Consider the following 20,092-nt stretch of genomic DNA (forward strand, 5'->3'; position numbering starts at 1 on the left):
TGTATTGTTCGATACATATGCGTACCGAACCAAAAGCACTGTATCGAACGGTTCAATACCGATACGAGTATCGTTGCACCCCTAGTATGTACGGACATGTTTTATTTTTTTTATGAAGCCAGACATAAAGCCAAGAGAGCAGTGTGACTGGACCTTGTTTCTGAACTTTCGTCCCCTGGGTTAATTAGCCGCCAGGGTGGAGGAATGGCAAGCACGCGCAGTCTATTCATGAGTGTTAACAACCGTTGCCAGGGGCTACAGGCTACAGTTTGCAACGAATCCAACCATTTACAATGGCGTGGTGGGTTCAATGGCTACAGAGCAGGGCCAAAAAGGCTTTAGAGAGCAAAATATCCTCTCTCTTAAGCTGAGGAGTGGTATCTAGGCTTTTATTCCAGACATTTCCAAATTCCGAAAAGGTGGGGGATCATTTGGTCCCATTCTGAAATTAACGCTCCCTCAGTTCTCACCTCAGAAAATACAAATTCAGAATGTTGACACAAAATGTGTTGTTTCGATCTATTCACATCGATAGATCTACAAGACACTCATTTCCACATTTCCAGTTCTGGATAAATGCTAATTCTTTAGGTTTGCGTTCCAGGGCATAGCCTACAAATAACTCTGTTTCGCAACAGAAAGCTGGTCTCATTAACAGCTTGCTTGCGTTTAACTGGACTGATTGTTTCGGTGATTTCCGTCATTTCCCCAGGGGCTGTCCTCGCTGCAGCTGGATGTGAGACGTTATCTCAGTCATATGGCCAAAATTTCTCCCCGAATGTCTACTGGCTCTCGGTCACTGGAGGGACCCCAAACTGTTCACTGTTGGTGACCCTTTGAATACCGTTATTATGAGGAAAATTGACAATGGATACTACATTAACAGGATAGGGGTATATTTCCGAGGGGTCCGCCGTAAATGACACCTCGCTAGAAATTACTTGGAGCTGGCAGCAGTTTTTCCAACGCTGAAGTTAGAGCTGGGCGATAGAACGATAACGATATGTATCGCGATATAACTTTTACTTGATAGAGAAATTAAGCTATCGCGATAGACCTCGCCGCTCTTGTCTTCTTAAAAAAAAGAAAAAAGAAAAAAAAAGAGAACAGCCAATCCAAATTAAGTAGCGCAGAGCCGAACCAATCACAGCCGCAGCGTCACGTCACGTGACTTGTTACGTACAGCACAAGTGCCAAGCCGCACATGTGTACTTGTTTGGGAAGCAGCCAGCCACCGTACCGCCCGGGTAATGGAGGAAATGAGTGAGCCGACTAGAAAAATCAACCGAGCGTGACCGAAGAGAAAACAGATGATGCTTCCAACGCCGGAGAGATTGTCGAACGGAAGAGCCATAGAAGTTCCGTAGTGTGAAGGTATTTCGGCTATTTCAAGTCTGACTTAAAAACAGAGTAGCGTGCACTGTAAATTGTGCCGAAAGCAAGTCTGGAAATTAGGGCTGAACGATATATCGCATTTGCGATAATATCGCGACATGATCAAGTGCAATTTTCTAACCGCAAAGGCTGCGATTATACTCTGGACATGTCCAAATTCATGGGCTGCATCCTCCTGAGGCCGCATTTGTAGACCGATTACGTCACAGCGACGCGCCGAAGGCTGTCCAAATTACTACCATATCCCAGAATTCATAGTGCGGCCCAGCCAAACTCCAGTTTCCAACAATGGCGGCCGCTACTAAGTTTTAAAATTACTCATACTAATCTTTCTGGGTCACAAAATAAACTTTTAACATATTTTCAGGCGAGAAAGTAGTTGTGTAAACATCAAATATCTGCTCGGTTTATCAAGATATCCCATATTTGCAAAAGTGCTTCGACGTTTTCAGAGGCGTCTGCTACCCACCAGCTCGACAGCTAGCCGGGAGCTCGAGGGTTACTGATGCGGCCGAGAACGGCACAACTCCCGGCACATCATTTTCAGATCACCGCGGAGTTTCGCTGCTCGGGTTAAACGTAATATATAAGTCACTTAGACAACCTAAAAATGTTATTGTTGGGCTTTTTTCAGTGTTTTGTTTGTTCGTGAGTAAATCGGTTTGGCTGAGATTAAAGTTATTAGATTAGATAAAATAAAACTTTATTAATCCCCCGGGTGGGTTCCTCCTTGGTTTTCACACAGCTGACTAAACGTCAAACAGAAAACTTATTAAACAGAAGTATGAGACAGTCGAGAATTTACGCCAGTGTCTGGTTATATTTTAGATAGCAAGAAGCAGACGGCCGAGTTTATTAAACTCCACCGAGACAGCGGTGACGCTAATCAGAACTAGCCTTCTGATTCAGAAGGCTAGACCGTCCAATTTCACGCCTTTAAATTTTAAAGGCGTGTTTGTGTGTGTGTTTATACAATTGCTATTATGTTTGCACTTTATGTGTAATGTTACTGACTGCAGAGATCAGTAAGATGTGTGTATTTTTTATTTATTAGTTTTATTTATTTAATATTATTTTTTAATTGAATGACTGTCTAGTAGTTCACAGATGTCGAAAAACTGAGTGTGGTAAAGCCACTGATTTTGTTTATGTATATTTCTGCAATCTGCACATTGTACTGACTTTCATTTTAATGTTTACACCAGGGTTCCTTGTCAGCACTTTATGCTCAGATGTTTGTAAGCTAAAAATAAACTATTGTGTATGTTCAAATATACTGTTGTGATTGAAGAAGTTAAATAAAAATGTCAGTCATCAATTCATGCATCACCTCATGCCATCATAACAGAGGTCTGTCTTCCAGGAAAGAACAGTTTAAAATTAATGTAATATAGTATTGGCCATACTATATGATGTATTGCTTGTCTTTGTTTAATAATACAGAAGACAAAGACCTTAAAAAATAATCGCATATCGCATCGCAATCGCAATATTGGGGCAAAAAATCGCAATTAGATTATTTTCCATAATCGTTCAGCCCTACTGGAAATACAATAAACTGGTGCATGCGCTACGTCCACACGTACCCGGGTATTTTTGAAAACGCAGATTTTTCTATGCTTTTGCACCTTTCGTCCACACGTAAACGGCGTTTTTGGTCACTGAAAACGAAGATTTTTGAAAACTCTGTTTTTGCATTTACGTGTGGACTAGAAAAACGGAGAAAACGCAGCGTCAAAGGTGTGCGCCACGTTATTGTTTCGGTGAAATGAATTTCTACAATACTGTTAATTCTACTCTCTGCAGTGTTTAAATGCTTACATATACACACAGTTACTGTCCCTCCACACATACGACTCAGTTCTGCTTCTATGCCCCAGCTTTGTTTACTTTTTCCCACCGAGGCTTCTAGACTTCTGATTGGCCAACATTTCTGCACGGTTAGGAATCTAGCGCCACCTGCTGCTTTGGCATGTTCATAGCAGCGTTTTCCTTCATTTCTGCCTTTATGTGTGGACGGGATTATTTTTTAAAACGAAAACGGAAAATCTCCGTTTTCAAAAATACCCGTGTACGTGTGGACGTAGCCTCAGTCTCTGACTGGAAGCGCTAATTCGTCATTCGGCTTTTGTCAGACTAAAGTAACTGTTAAAACTGTTTGAAAAGCTAAGCTATACAACAAGGAGAGATTGAGAATTTCCTTTTAGTTCTGTTTATTTGATATTGACAAAAGTTAGTCAGTTTTGTCTGTTCTTCTGTAAAACAAACTAAGATTTATTTTTAGAATTAATATTTTGTTTCTAAGTGGAATTGACAATTTAGTCTGTTTCGTTTGTTCTATTTTGAAACTTAAACGCTTTAGCGGCTGCCTTTTGTGTAGTTTGCAATATTTGCCTTTATCTATCTGAAAAAGTCTCATGTTCCTTAAGTACATCTACCCTGTTGAACTTATTATGGGAAATAAATATTTAAATAAAAACAAGCTGCTGATTATTTCACATTTTACTCGTGAGCAACGGCACATTTAAATCTTACAAATATAGTTATTTGGCTTATATCGTGATAGATATCGTTATCGCCTGAAATGAAAAAAACATATCGTGATATGAAAAAATCTCATATCGCCCAGCTCTAGCTGAAGTGTTTTTTGCCGCTTCTGAAAAGTTGTCATATCTTAGTTAAAACAGACATAACAGCAGTGCGTATATACACCGTCATGAGGAACTTGCTCTGTAACTTTGCACAGACTGACACACAGCCTGATTACGTGCAGCAGCAAACACCTCCTGTCATTACGCACGACACACATTCCCAGTGTGTTGAACACCATGGCAGATCTGCTCTCTAGAGGGAATCAACTCTACCGGGAGTTTAGACCCAATTCAGAAATGGTGCAACAGCTGTGGGAGAGGTTCGGACAGATCTGTTCGCATCACACAAAAATGCACAATGTCCTCTGTTCTTTTCGTTAAGAAACAAGGGCACGCCATTAAGCGAGGATGCACCCATCCTATTGCTGGCTTTGGCATCAGCGAAAACAATGAGTGATTTGCATGCTATGAATGACTTATCTATGTCCTGTTCCTGTCTGCAGTTTGTCCCCCATCCTTATAATAATTTTATAAGGTGGCTCTGCGCCCCTGCCTTCATGCCTAAGGTTAGGGAGTCTACCTATAGCTGCCCCAGGATCTATCAGCTTTTCCTCTGCCATTTATTGCTGAGAGCCAGAGGTGGCTAAACTCATTTTGTCCTGTCCGATCATTAGCAATCTGGGAGTAGGCTATATCTCCCATAGTGAGATACCACAATTGGTTTTCAGAGAACAGAGGTTATACAAGTAACCAAAACTTTTGAATAATGAGTGTAACAACTGGGGGGGGGGGGGGGGGGGGCAATCCACAACAAAGTCCTTCAAAAACAACACTAGATCAATGGATATTGCCGTTATAAATGTCAAGCAACAATGTCGTCTGAAAAGCCTACCTCACAGTGTTAGAGTTACATCATTGCTGACAATAAGACAACGCGAGACTGCTGTTAGTGTTTGCACTTCCAAAAAGTAATGCACGAAACCCTCGAGTAAAGTTAAACTACTTCACAACAGTGAACAAGGTCCCTGTCAAATATTCCTAGAAATATTTGCACTCACATTACCCAATGCATAATATTCCAATTGCAAATATTCACTCATCCTCCTCCAATCATTCATCATTTGCATTTGCCTTGCCCCAGGGGATCCATAGCACTAAGTTAACATGCAAATAACCCTGAGGGGCCTGGATTCATTTATTGATTGACAGTTAAAGGAAGCATGGTGTAATTCTGAATGACAGAAGAACAGATAGGTGGTAGCTAAATGATAGACTGATTGAGTCTGGACTAAGAGCACCCTAGGGAGAGCAATCAGCCTCTCAGCACCACAGGATAGACTGTCAGGAGGTACCTGAAGGAGCATGAATGAATTGTGGTTTTGTTTGTTTGATTTATTTCATTGCTATCAATTTGCTATCATTAGCTTGGCTAAGTTTAAAAACTTAATCTACATATTGCCCCTAGGAAATGCATAATACATCTTGTTCCAATACCTGTTGGTGGGTACACAGTCTGATAATTTGGGAACTTGGGTGGAAATTTGCAGTCCTGGATGTTTTCAGCTGCCACAGTAACTAATGTTTCTGTCCTATTTTTGTCATAATTGAAGCAGTCATCTGTTTAATTAGCATCTTCACGGTTCCTCAGATGAGTACATAAACAGGTATCTGAGAGTATGTTCTTGGAAGCAGAAATGGATTTGTGGGCAGAAATGACAAAAATTAAGGTTTATTTATGCTCCTGTTGACAAAATGCAGGCCATCCTGATGACTTAACACACATGACATGCAGAATCTGTTTGAATATTTTGTGAGTTAAAATTATTCTTCTTAATACAGCTGTACACACCAACCGCACAATTTCCATAGAAGACTTTGTGGCATTTGTTTTTCTTTTAACCAAGCTTGAATTTTCAGATGCGAATAAACAGATCTGACCAATCAGACCACTGTGCTTGCAGCTCAAAATGCGCACAGGTACTGGATATACAAATAGTAAAATAATACTATTTTACCTCAGACACAGATAGATGCTGCTTCGGCTCAATTGGCTCTCTAAAATTGTTTTTCTGTCTGAAATGTGGTCCCAACTCTAAAAGCAAAAGCTCAAACTGCCCAACTGAGATCCTGAAATATGTACGAAAGCGGCCATGATAGAGCTTGAAATCTTGGCTCAAACCATGAAATTCTCCCTGGTGCTTGCTTGTCTTGAGAATTGGATGAACCCAGAATCTCCATTTCATCCTTTTTCTGTGCAGAAAGACCAGGTCCAGCTTGTCATCACTAAATTTCGACTTTTCTTTTTCCACTAAAATGCAAGTTCATATCCAAAAAATTCAGAATTTAGCATCACTTTTTTGCAATGGACTTGGTGAGTAAAAGGCTTTTAGAAGTTCCTCTGGAGGATAAGGTCTGGAGAAAGAGACCCAAGTTCACATCTTCGGATTCATTCATTATGTTTCTCAGTAAGATTTTCAGACTTTGTAACACATTATACAGTACAGTTTTTCTTTATGGGAGCAGTTTTTGTATACAAAGTATATCTGGTTCTAGTCTATATTTGTCAGAATAGCCATGATCACAGATGAACTACAGGCAATGAAGCAATTTGTATGTAATTTGTATGGGACATCTAATGTTGTCCTTTCTGAGATGTAGCAAACAATAAGAGTTCCTTTACTAATGGAATTGAGCAAGGATGCTGCCAGGTTGGAATTTGTGGCAGGACACTTGACGTCTGCTCAGCATGCATATTTCAGACCATTTTTTCCAACGAAAAAAAAAAGCAGCTGTCAGGTTAAATCAATATCTGACTGTACTGGACACACGCAGACAGCTCCGCCAGGTAAGATAAGAGAATTTTAAGGTTGCACTTTTATTGCTTCTAAACAGGTGTTAAAGTGGAACGGAACAATCCAGAATGGGAATCCCAGTTAATTAGTAGTCTAATCTGACAGGCAGTGTCTTAAAGAAAACTATCAAGAAAGTTATTTACCTCTGTGTTGCAACTTGTATGTTGCTCACAGTTGATGGGATGAAGATGCTTGTTCAGTACTTAGAAAGTAATGTCATCCCACAGTCAACTTATGTCTTCAACACATCCTTTCTTCTTGTAATCACTTTGACGTATTCATGCTCCAGATATCAATAAAGTTGCCTGGCTAAAACTACAGAAGATCAGAAGGGAAGGAAAAATGTTCATGTGTGATAATTCATTTTCAGAGACAGAGAAAGGTGTTAAAAAGAGAGGACCGTAGAAGAAGCTGTGAGATTATTTTCAGAGGTAAGGACTGCTCAGTGAAATCTGAAACGCTAAAAATCTAAAGGTTGGGTAAAGTTCTAAATTTAGAGATTTTTTTTTACAATAACTCCAGGATTTATTGATGATCTGTTGCTGAATTTATGTATTTTTTTCATATAGTGAAAAACATAAAAACAAAATGAAGTACAGCAGTTTTGTTGCATCAAAATACACTTTCGTGCAGGCTAAACTGGTTATTGCGCAGTATTCTGATGAAGACTGCATGGACCGATGCAGGGCAAGCTCTGGTGTTCTTGGTAAATGTCAGATTATATCAAGAGTAGCAGACAGTAATTTAAATTTTGTTAAACTATCTAATTTACAAAGTGCAATAAAACCTAAAGCAGCAACAGCAGCATGGGTCAGCTGGTCACAACCTGTATGCAAAGAAAATAAACTAGAGCTCACGATACAATTTACGTCTCTTATTTCTAAGTGATTTTTTTCCCTTGCTGCATGGTTACACCAGAGAACAAGGGTTCACAGCTACCTGCCAAATCCCATTTTAACCCATGCTATTAATCCATTTCTGACAGACAGTATATGACCGCAGAGCAATCATTTTCTAAAAACTACAATAGGTCTTATAAACAAAACAAAAAAAAGAAGCTTTTTGTACGGTATAATATTAGTATATTATATATTTGTTCCACCTTGTTGCACCAAACAACCCGTGCATTGGAAACGGCTGAGTTTATTACTTGCTACTACTACTAAGTAGAGCAGGGCGATATGGCCAAAAATATTTATCACAATATATATTTGAAAATTTGCGATAACGATATAACTGATGATATAATTGATGCGAGACAAAATACAACTCCACAACTTTACCAGCGCAAAAAAACCCCATCCATTTATTTTCACTTAAACAAGCAGCTGTTTTTTATATGCATTAAAGCTATTTAAAAATTTAACAGTGCAAATGCAAATTCCTTGCTGAAAGTTTAACCAAAAGCCATTTCCAGTAGAAATGGGCTGACATATCCTGAGCATAACCATGTATAATATCCACTGAAGTTAAAAAGAGGTGCTTTGCAACATTAAACTGCAGTGTGCCAAATAAAAAAAGTCTAATATGTATTTTTCGGACCATAAGGTGCACAGGATTATAAGGCACATTAAGCAAAACAAAGCAGTCAGATAAATCAAACTTTATTCAACTCATTTTTCTTGCTTCCTCCACTTCTGTACCATGGATTCATTAATGCTGTATTCTATCACAGCTGCTCTATTCCCATGTTGTTGCAGTATATTAATGACTAACCTTCTGTTGTGGATAGATTGTCTCAGTTGTTCTCCTGACTTAAGTTTGGTCCGTTTACAGCATCCTGCCATGCGATTGCATTTGTCTCTAACCGTCAGGAACCCTCACGTTAACTTTTATCGAGTGGAAAAGTGTTAGTGTTCATCCTCCAGCTTCACTGTTTATGTTATGCTAACATAGCTGTGTCGCTAGTGATCACGTAGCACATCATTATATACCAGCTAGCCCAACCTCAGTAACCTTACAAACGTCACTGCTGTTTAGTTTCCTGTCTGGAAGTGATAGCAGAGCTGTACGTTTGAATTTTTTCAGAAACCTCTCAGCAGAACATGGTATATCATGCATAGGTAACTAGCGAAAATAGCGAGCTAACTTCCTGTTAACTTCTAACTCCGTTAAATGTAATAAATTCTGTTTTCATTGATGCCTGGATGTTAAACTTCATAGTTAAACCTGGTAAAGCAGCAATGCTGATTGCTTTATTAAAGATGAAAGAATTTAGACAGTTTTTAACTCTCAGTGATGCCGCAGTGTTCGTTTGACTTTGGGACCTTGGGAGTTGGGAGTTTAGGACACAGATTACTCCCAGATTTACGAGCACCTTAGTCCGACAAATTTGGCAATAACGACGGCCCGCTTGCATGTTCTACAAAAAGAAATGTACTTTAGTGGGTATCTGACAGACAAACACCAAACCAGTTCCACATCACTGAAGTGGCACCATTTTTACAAACCAAATCTGGTTCATCCTCACTCAACGATCCGCTTTCTCCCTTCTCATTCTCCGTTGCCGCCATGCTTTTTCGGCCATGTGCGTATGAAAACAAAGGCACTGTGCATGCACGTTTTACCCATATTCTATCGCGATATTTCATTTTCTTATTGTTGCCTAACATTGTACTGGTATTATCGTGAACGGTATAATATGGCCCAGCCCTACTACTAAGTAATACATTTCGCCTAAATGTTGTCCAAGTCCCTTTCTGATCAGTCTGTTGAAATAAACCGTTTATATACAGTACAAGTTAATATACCCCAGCACATTTTGTTAAAGTTTACAGAGATAAAACATGATCCCCCTACAGAGGAAAGACCAAATATGAAGAAGATGTTAATTAGATATGTCTTTACACAAGGCTCTAAAAGCATATCTCTCCCTCTGAAATACACTAATAATAGGATTAACACAGCACGACTACGACAACACAGTTTGCAATCATACTTGTAAAATGTTACTGATACCAATCTATGCCTAAAACGTCTGTGCTGGGAGAAGGATGAATAAAGGAGATTTCTATTTGATTCTGGGCTTTTTTCCCGAAATATACAAGTTTCATCTTAATATCTAGATAACCAAGTTTTTCCATTATAGTCACTTATCTAATGTCATATATTTTACTATGCATTCATGCTTTAAGAAAAAAAAATCTCATTTGTTAATATCAGAGAAGAGATGCTTGTGATAAAGTAATAAGATGATAGAGTTTGATGTTTCGTCTTTGTAATGAAATCTCTTCTTGAGGACGAGGAGGAGTGGAGTTGCTTTCATAAAGGGATGCCGTTTCCATCAAATGGTCTATTCCATCTTTTATACCCACAACGTGTATATCTTGCAGACCTGCAGAGCCATAAAACATGATGGTGCTTCTGGTCTCTTTCTGGCAGCATGTCTCACTCATTACCTATAGTAGTGCAGTCATTAGAAAATAAGGGTCGCGATACGGCCGTTCGCAGCACTGGAAGGTGTTTGTGTGGCATTCAAAATGTATCATGCACAAAGGCCTCTGTTCCCTCTCTCACCACCAAACAAACACGCACATGCACACAAGTGCACACACAAAATAAAAAAAACCTTTTCTGAGTTGGAGCTGGAGAAAGAGCTAGGACTATTGTGCCTCACCATGTAAATTAGTTGTTTACTTCTGTTCCCTCCCGCACTCGCTCACATCATTAGCCACCTAAATATAACAACCGGCTGCCACCAATTTCCATCATACAATCTCATTTCACTGGTAATGACAGAGTACATACACCAATAAACCGAGACCCTAAAACAAGGTGAATGGCGGAGTCGAGACAAGAATACTTATGAGCACAGAAATGTAATTTGTTGTTTGGGTTTTTCTTTTTTCCGCGTCTTTTCAGTGTTTTCTCGTCACTTACAATGCCCTATTAATTATGCCATTCTGTGTGCTAACTTGGTCTGGCAATCCCTGGTCATTTGGGCTATGCTAATTTCAAAAAGGATTTCACAGGGATCAGTCTTCACAAAAAGGTTTATGATAGAGAGACTAATAGAGTGAATGTAACCAAGGGGACTGTTGATAGAAGGACAGCGAGGTGCATACTTCCTAATTACTTCTGTTTGAAGCGCATGATAGTTAATTAATCTACGCTGTTATGTTATTCCAGAGAACCACTTGAGTCACACCATATTCAATTAGAAGTCTTACGGAGAAGGAGGGTTCACTCTTATATTGTGACAGGCAACTCATTACATCTATTGCTGTTTGACGAATCAATACAGACGTGATTGGGAGAGTTACGCAGGTCCCATTTGTAACCACAGAGAATAATAACAGTAATCATGTGCCAAATATCAAACTACGAGCACTATATTGATTCTACGAAGTTATTTTGAGTCCCCCTCCCCCCAATGATTATGTTTGTATTTGAAAAAAAAATAAATAAAAAAAATAAAATAGAAAATAGTAGAGATGCACAAAATCAGAATTAGTCTGCTTCATGCACAGTGGTGGAGGCAAACAGCTGTCCACACAAGTTCAACAAAGCAAATATAAGTAAAGTAAAAAGGCAGCTAAAGCAGCTGGTGTGCCACACACACACACACACACACACACACACACACACACACACACACACACAATGTTTCAATAAAAAGTTTGTAATTTACTAGTTGGTGTAATGCTGCATAAAAATTAGAATAAACAAAACACTTAAAAGACAATTTTGAATTCATTGTATGCCTGTTGCTTATATCTGACAGGAAATATGTGCAGTGTTTTGGTGTTGCTGGTATAACCTTTTCCTCTTTATCATTAATAGAAATCTTGAACTGTTAAGAGAAATGTAGAAATTTGTTCGAGTGAACCATCCTCTTTGTAGCTTTGGATAAAAACATGGAAGATTAAGTTAGATTAACTGGGGCTTCTATAGGGCTTTTCCACGCTGAGCTTTGAAATGTTCTTTACTAGAAGCAACATTCACTGATTCATACACACATTTAATACAGCACTTTGATGTATGTGTTTAAGCACTCTATAGCTACCACTCCAAGCGATGCTTTCAAAACTCAAGGAGCCAGGGATCAAACCACTCACGTTCGCATTAGTGGATGGCTTGCGACACCTCCAGAGACACAGCCACCCATTTAATTAAAAGACCTCACATTCCATAGGAATATATTCCATAGGAGGGAAAATATTTTAACTCTCCAAATCCAAAAATGTAATATTTTTGAACATTTTTGTAGTTTGCAGTTTACAAGAGAAGTTGAAAATCTTGACATTTAAGAGAAATGCATTTAGTGCATATGTAATAAATTCCACCTGCCTACTTCCACCTTCAGTAGGAACTGTTCTGCATTTATGATTTAAAAAAAAATAAAATAAATTATATATATATATATATATATATATATATTAGGGGTGCAACGATACACAAAATTCACGGTTGGGTTCGGTTCGATACTTTGGTGTCACGGTTCGATATTTTTTCGATACAAAAAAAATGTTCATGCCTTTTTAATTTGTCATTTATTAAAATTATAAATATATATTTTAACTCAAAAGTACAGTTTTTAAATTTAACCCTAACCCTTGTGCGTGTTTTTTATTTTGACAGCGAATGCGCACCTGCGGACCACTTATGTGCAGCCCTGGTTATTTAGCTCGTCATATTGCAGCCACAGAAATTATTTTGTCCATGAAACCATAAAGCTGCACTTTCTTTTTGCCTTATAGTCTGATTTGTCATAACTTCTCCGTTTTGTGGTAAGCTTTTCTTTGGCTGTCACTTCTTCACCCTGACCTGTCTTATTTGGCTCAGCAGAAGTAAAATATATATCTGTCTGTGAAGGTTCTCAGTCATCCAGGTCATCGTAGTCAAATATAAATCCTGCTGCTTTTACACGCGCACTCACATAAGCTCAGCGATTCTCTGCGCGATCAACCTCTCACATGTTTAAGCTGCGGGAGATTTCACTTGTCATGTTTGCATAGTAAGCTAACAATTAATAAGACGATGTCAGAGGAATTGGTGCACAAATTATCATCACTCACAGATCAGTGCTGTCGCTCTCTATACACAGTTCGCGCGATTGCAAAGTGAAAGCAAAAAAACAAGCGCAAATTCAAACGCGATTGCAATATGTCACATATTGACAGTGGCTCACCGATGCCAATGACATAATTACCCAGCTACATTTCCGAAAGAATGCAAAAGCATTGACATATATTTTTCCTTCCTACAATAACCCGACGGGCAGGGCAGAGATAGATTTTGGTACCCCGACTGAAAAACACCACACCAAAGTATTGAACCGAACCGTGAATTTTGTGTATCGTTGCACCCCTAATAAATATATATATATATATATATATATATATATATATATATATATATATATAATAATGTCATGTAATGATGCCTATAAAAAGGACCAGTAGTAATTCCCCAGTTTTTCCCTTGAAGACCACAAATCAGCCCAACTGAGCATGGTTTGATTTGGCCTAAAAACATCATTTTCTGATTCTGAGCTTGACCTCTTTAATCATTACTGCATATCACACTGTTGATCTCCAAACACAGCTTATGTTGTCAAATACAAACCCATGAAGACCACATTTGTCAAAATTCAAGGGCTGGGAGAACCTTGGGGATGGATTTCCACATTAGTCTTTTAAGAGTATGTCTGCCCTGCCAGAGGCTTCAACACACTGAGGGGGGGCTTTATTATCTTGGTCCTGCTCTTCAAGGGGGTCAAAGGTTAATTTATTGAGTCCCTGGGTGAAAATGGGACACAATGGAAGACAATTTGTTCTTCTCTGCAGAGCAAGCAAGCCCCAGCTGACATATGAAACCTAATTAATACGAACAGAAGGAGAGGAAGGATTTTACGTCTCGGTCGTTGATAATCAAACAAAGGGCAGAGACATGGACAAGCTGTCTACCTCCTCTTCCTTCAGTCTCCTCTCCATTTTTACTCACTTGTCGTGTATGACACGAACCTACGTCTCTCTCGCCGTCTCTCGTTTGCGCTTCCTATCTCTCACTCAGAGACAAGAGAGGTTCGAGAGCACAGGCAGGAAAATCAATCAAGATTGGATTGATAGTGTAAACTGACAGGCCAAAGAGGTAGCAAACCATGATACATGAGCAGATTAGGACTGAGAGCGCCTGCAGGAAATGAGTGTGACTAGACGTTGCAGAAAACTACAAAACAGGAGCAGAAACAAGTAGGGATGGGTATCGAAAAACGGTTCTTGTTGAGAACCGGTTCCCACTGTTTCCATTCCTTGGAATTGTTTGCCATTTTTGCAAACGATTCCCTTATCGATTCCAGTCGCCCCGAATGACGTCACCATGTTGCGGAGCGTCATTTACCTGGCAGGAAACATGGCGGCTCAAACGCTCAAAAGTTAGGTTATACTTTACTAGCAATACTTGCAAAGTAGATACTTCATTTAAGGGAGGAAACACTACGAATATGCAAAAGCATTTGCTCACAAAACACGTGATAACCTTAAATGAATGTCGTGTTTTTAATTCCGCTCCGGACTCGTGAATCTCAACCCAGCAGCAGCGGTAACGTTTGCATGTCCTCTCCCGTTAATGCGGCAGGTAAACAGTGCATATTATGTTAGCACGATCTGCCTTATTACAAAACCTGCCTTTACTTGTGCATTTAGGTGACCATGATGAGAGAGACAGACAGAGTCTGGCTCAGATGCTGGCAGTTGTCGCTGCAGTCTACCGGTAGCGTCTCCTTTCAGGCCACGATAGACGAATGTCACCGAGCAGTGACTAAGTTTGTGGTAAAAGGTTTGCACCCATCTGCCACAGCAGATGCCTCTAATTTTCAGTAAGTGAATGTGTTTAATTGTAGGCAGGGACATTACTGGATATTCTGCGGCAATTGCTACAGAATAATTTATGTTATACTTTGTTATTGCTACAGAAGAATATTTATTTTATTATTTTACATTTACAATTTTTTTTCCTGGGGACCCTGTGACACCCCATTGAAGAGCTGTAGGCTGTGGATCTCTTAAGATCTCACTGTTGGGTTTGTAAGGCCACGTTACTCCTAAATTTCTATCTTGGTCAAAGAGAAGATATAAAACAACAACTGTCAATTTCTTGATATTCGTTTAGAATCACATCTGTAAACCCTGAATATTTATTACTCGGTGACTTGTATATATTGTGCCAGTCCTCATATCTTAACATACTGTGTTGACAAATAGTCTAGTTTGTTTTTGTTGACGCTAGTGTACTGGAGCAACTGTAACCCACATAATTTCCCTAGGGATTAATAAAGTATTCTGATTCTGAAGAGTCACCATAACTTTAAAAAGAGACTTGCTGCCCCTCATACAAAGGTTTAAAGAGGGACATGTCTTTTCAGGTATGGTCACAATTAAAAATGAACCACAGTTTGTTTAGTTCTGTGAGCAGCCGAGTTCATTAAAGCTACAGTGTTTTATCATTTAGTCCCAGGGCCCATTTAAAACCTAGAATCGCAATACAGCAACACTGTGATGTTGAACATTATTCAAAACAATTATCTTTAACACATCACAATGTCTGTTTAACTCAAAGAAGAAGAAAAATGCAAAAACTTTATGCAACTAACATTAACCAATTTCAAGGCTGCATCTCTTCAGGTTTTTGCCTTTTCCCTGCTCTCAAACGCTGTGCTTTGTAGACATTTGAAAAGTGCCACCACGAGGAGTCATGAAGTACTGACACAAAGTGAAAAAGTCAATACATTGGCACCAGTGTATTGATAATGTCTCTGAGAAAATGAAACCAAAAACAGGCCAATCCCATCAATATTTTGTCCCCCTAGATTTTACGCAGTTTAGAAATGTTGCAATAATTTCTTTTTCATTGCTTGAACCAACGTGTCACTCTACTCCAAGAGATCAAAACAAGGTAACAAGATTACAGCTGAACACAGCCTCGCTGACCTGCTGTAATTAGTAACTGACCTTCATGCTCCCGCTCTGAAACACCAGTTTTTCTCATCTTCTTAGGAGTTTTCATGAAAAGCGGGAAGATTGTTCGCAACCCCAAGATGTCCACAAATTTATGGCAGTTATCTGTTCCCTCTGGTCCAATCATTCCATGGTCCAGGACCTTCAGAGCACTGGTTCGGGACATCTTCTTTTCTCTGCAGGATAGAGAAGAAACACTGAATAAATCTTAAATGCAGGCTTTTTTATTTTGTCCTGGAAAAGTCTAGCTAACGGTATTGAGACACCGATAACAGACATGCCATTTTTTTAATGCATTTATATCTACATGAAATTTCAGCCTTGAGGTGCATGTTCTCATTTCTAACAGAAAAACAATATATATTTATTCCTGCAGAGTCAAACAACATGGATTAAATTGGACCACAGCTTTACATGATCACTAGAATTAACAGATACAAAAAAACAAGGTATTTGACAATTATGCTGCTGGAAATTTTAAGCACTTAAAATAAACAGTGGAGTGCATAAAGAATTACTTGTGCAAACACTTTTGTTATCGAGCACCACATAAAAGGGATTTCAGCACTTGCTTCTGGCTTTTGGAATGTTCTCTTATCTGCAAACAAAACATACAAGTGATCCAGATCTAAAATAAAAGAATACGTTTTTCGCTGTTCTCCTCAGCTTGAGGTTTGTGAATTTACTGACAAATACTTGGCGTTTTTGCGTGGCAACTTTAAACTTCTGTAGTGGTTCAGAAAATTCCTCAAACAGCTGCCTGGCAATCCTTCTTTATGGTAGCTGTAGGTGTTGTTGACAGTTTAGCAGTGCATAAACATATAATAATATCTTTCAGGGTCTATATGTCACATCCCTCGAGTATCTCTCTTCAAAGCCAGGGCTTGGTCTAAACAATTCTTAGCATTTCATAGCATTTCACAGACTAAAAATCATATCTTACAAACACACAGCTGCTTTATATTTGATTCACAACAAATAAATGCAGTTTTAAAGAGCTGATTTGTACAAGTTGTAAAACAACACTCACAGTATTAAGCATGAGAGATTTGAGACGTTCAGGAACGTGCAAGCTTGCCAAGCAACAATGAAATGTTGCCTATATTCTCCACTCACATCATTTATTAAGTTGTATATCCCTAAAGGCTGTCGGCCCAATGTAATGCATGAAAACTCATATATGCTTTTACTAATAAAAGAAAACGAGTAAACACGACAAGATGAATTGTCATCTGTTTTTCATCATCAATTTATTGTAGTAATAACGAGGATATGCTGTTCTCTTCTCTTTGCATCAACCCCGTCCGCTCTACACACTTCTTGTAGGAAATGTAGCTGTCTATCAAAGTGTCACTTCCTCCATTCCCACCAATGACAGATGACAGTGTTTATCTCACAGGAGGGACACATATTTCAGGCAGTTGTGTCTGGTTCTGCAGACAGACACATTATATATGATGGACGGCAGTGAAGGGCAAGGGGGAGCGATATGCAGTGTACTTTCAGAAGGGAACCTTCTGAAGGGAAGCCAATTCAGCTAACAGACAGCTGACTTAACTCAAAGTCCTGGTGTCATGAACTACTCTGCTGTCACATAAAAAATGGATTGTGGGTTGTATCTAGTGGATACAAGCATGACAGCAGCAGTATGTTTTCGATTTCAGTCAGATTCTAGATTAGACTAAACCAGAACAAAGTCAAAGAACCTGGAAAAGAGTTTATTAACCTGAGCAAGACAGTTACGAGGATTGATCAGAAAATGGCTACATCCCACTGGAAAAGACAGGGAACTACATTAATAAGAACTTGTATGAAAGCTGATGCATTTAAAAGTCTTACTGTGTGTTTGTAAAACTGCTCTGATAAAACTCTGTTTCAGTAAAAAAAGAGAACAGCCAATCCAAATTAAGTAGCGCAGAGCCAAACCAATCACAGCCGCAGCGTCACGTCACGTGACTTGTTACGTACGGCACAAGTGCCAAGCCGCACATGTGTATTTGTTTGGGAAGCAGCCAGCCACCGTACCGCCCGGGTAATGGAGGAAATGAGTGTGCCGACTAGAAAAAAATCAACCGAGCGTGACCGAAGAGAAAACAGATGATGGTTCCAATGCCGGAGAGATTGTCGAACGGAAGAGCCATAGAAGTTCCGTAGTGTGAAGGTATTTCGGCTATTTCAAGTATGACAAAAAACAGAGTAGCGTTCACTGTAAATTGTGCCGAAAGCAAGTCTGGAAATACAATAAACTGGTGCATGCTCGGCTACGTCCACACGTACCCGGGTATTTTTGAAAACGCAGATTTTTCTATGCGTTTGCACCTTTCGTCCACACATAAACGGCGTTTTTGGTCACTGAAAACGAAGATTTTTGAAAACTCCGCCCAGGGTGGATATTTTTGAAAACTCCGTTTTTGCATTTACGTGTGGACTAGAAAAACGGAGAAAACGCAGCGTCAAAGGTGTGCGCATTTTTTGACGTCACACTGTGCGCCACGTTATTGTTTCGGTGAAATGAATTTCTACAATACTGTTGTTAGTCTGTGGTCTGGGAGAGAGTCCTGTAACTCTGTCTGAAAAATACAGTATATAATGACCAATGTTGGGCAATTAATTATGTAGTTACTTCTTCAAAAAACTAACTGAGTTATGCAAACAAAGTTTTTTGCAGCTGTTTACCTAAAAATGCAGCCAAGGCGTTTTTTTTTAAATAAATATTTCAAACTATTTACAGAACAATCAGCTGTTCTGCATCAAATTTGATGCCACACAAATCATTTGTGCCACTCCAAAAAATAATTTCTGTCCACTATGAGATAAAGGAGAACATCACAAGCCTGATACCTGCAGGCCTGACAACAGGAGATGCATCACTCCTGTAACACTCATTGTTCTGACGCACACAACAAAACTATTGACTACACTACACACTAACTACACAAGATTTGTGCTAAACGTCGCAAATCTCTCACATCTCAAAACACCGCCGTCACTCCTAAAACTTCCCCCCATTCCTAAACAACTAAATGCCATGTTACCATATTATTTTTTGATTGGTCGACATGGTACATTTTTCCACCAATAGGAAAGGCTGGGGGTTTTTTGGTTTTGTATTTGATCACAGGCGGAGAGTGCTTTCGAGCGTTTTCCTTATAAAACGCAGTTTCATAAACAACGATAGTAATCAGGAAGGAAACCAAACATTGCATATTTTTAATCATAACTCTGGTTTTACGTGGCCTATCAACACAATTTAAAAACTAGTATAAAGTCCACACTTTTTCCGTCAATTGTTCCGTCTGTCCTGCTCACATCTCCAATGGTTGTACACGTTGTCATTAACGTGGCTTCAGCCACGCCGCTTTGCTAGCTAAAACACCAGAGTCGGCACATAAGGACGCTGTCATAGCCTCACAACGACGTTGATTAGCTGCGTATAGAGCTGGGCGATAGAACGATAACGATATGTATCGCGATATAACTTTTACTCGATAGAGAAATTAAGCTATCGCGATAGACCTCGCCGCTCTTGTCCTCTTAAAAAAAAAAAAAAAAAAAAAAAAAAAAAAAGGTCAGCCAATCCAAATTAAGTAGCGCAGAGCCGAACCAATCACAGCCGCAGTGTCACGTCGCGTGACTTGTTACGTACAGCACAAGTGCCAAGCCGCACGTGTGTTTGTTTGGGAAGCAGCCAGCGGGTAATGGAGCCAGCGCATAATGGAGGAAATGAGTGTGCCGACTAGAAAAATCAACCGAGCGTGACCGAAGAGAAAACAGATGATGCTTCCAACGCCGGAGAGATTGTCGAACGGAAGAGCCATAGAAGTTCCGTAGTGTGAAGGTATTTCGGCTATTTCAAGTATGACAAAAAACAGAGTAGCGTTCACTGTAAATTGTGCCGAAAACAAGTCTGGAAATACAATAAACTGGTGCATGCGTCACACTGTGCACCACGTTATTGTTTCGGTGAAATGAATTTCTACAATACTGTTACTGTTAATCCTACTCTCTGCAGTGTTTAAATGCTTACATATACACACAGTTACTGTCCGTCCACACATACGACTCGGTTCTGCTTCTATGCCCCAGCTTTGTTTACTTTTTCCCACCGAGGCTTCTAGACTTCTGATTGGCCAACATTTCTGCACGGTTAGGAATCTAGCGCCACCTGCTGCTTTGGCATGTTCATAGCAGCGTTTTCCTTCATTTCTGCCTTTATGTGTGGACGGGATTATTTTTTAAAACGAAAACGGAAAATCTCCGTTTTCAAAAATACCCGTGTACGTGTGGACGTAGCCTC

The 20,092-nt window shown here is 39.5% G+C and overlaps 1 protein-coding gene across 1 annotated transcript in view; it reads right to left on the reverse strand.

Annotated features, from left to right (window-relative positions):
• ctnnbl1 (catenin, beta like 1) overlaps positions 1-20,092 on the reverse strand; it is a 77,629-nt gene that overhangs the window by 36,026 nt on the left and 21,511 nt on the right. Inside the window, exon 11 of the mRNA XM_085444298.1 lies at positions 15,790-15,971. Coding sequence (XP_085300424.1) covers positions 15,790-15,971 — 182 coding nt within the window. The remainder of the gene's footprint in view (positions 1-15,789; positions 15,972-20,092) is intronic.

The sequence above is a fragment of the Copadichromis virginalis genome, linkage group LG20 (genome assembly GCF_057382275.1).
Source record: "Copadichromis virginalis isolate Kocher_CV1m ecotype Utaka linkage group LG20, C_Virginalis_male_GT1.1, whole genome shotgun sequence".
Classification (NCBI taxonomy): Eukaryota; Metazoa; Chordata; class Actinopteri; order Cichliformes; family Cichlidae; genus Copadichromis; species Copadichromis virginalis.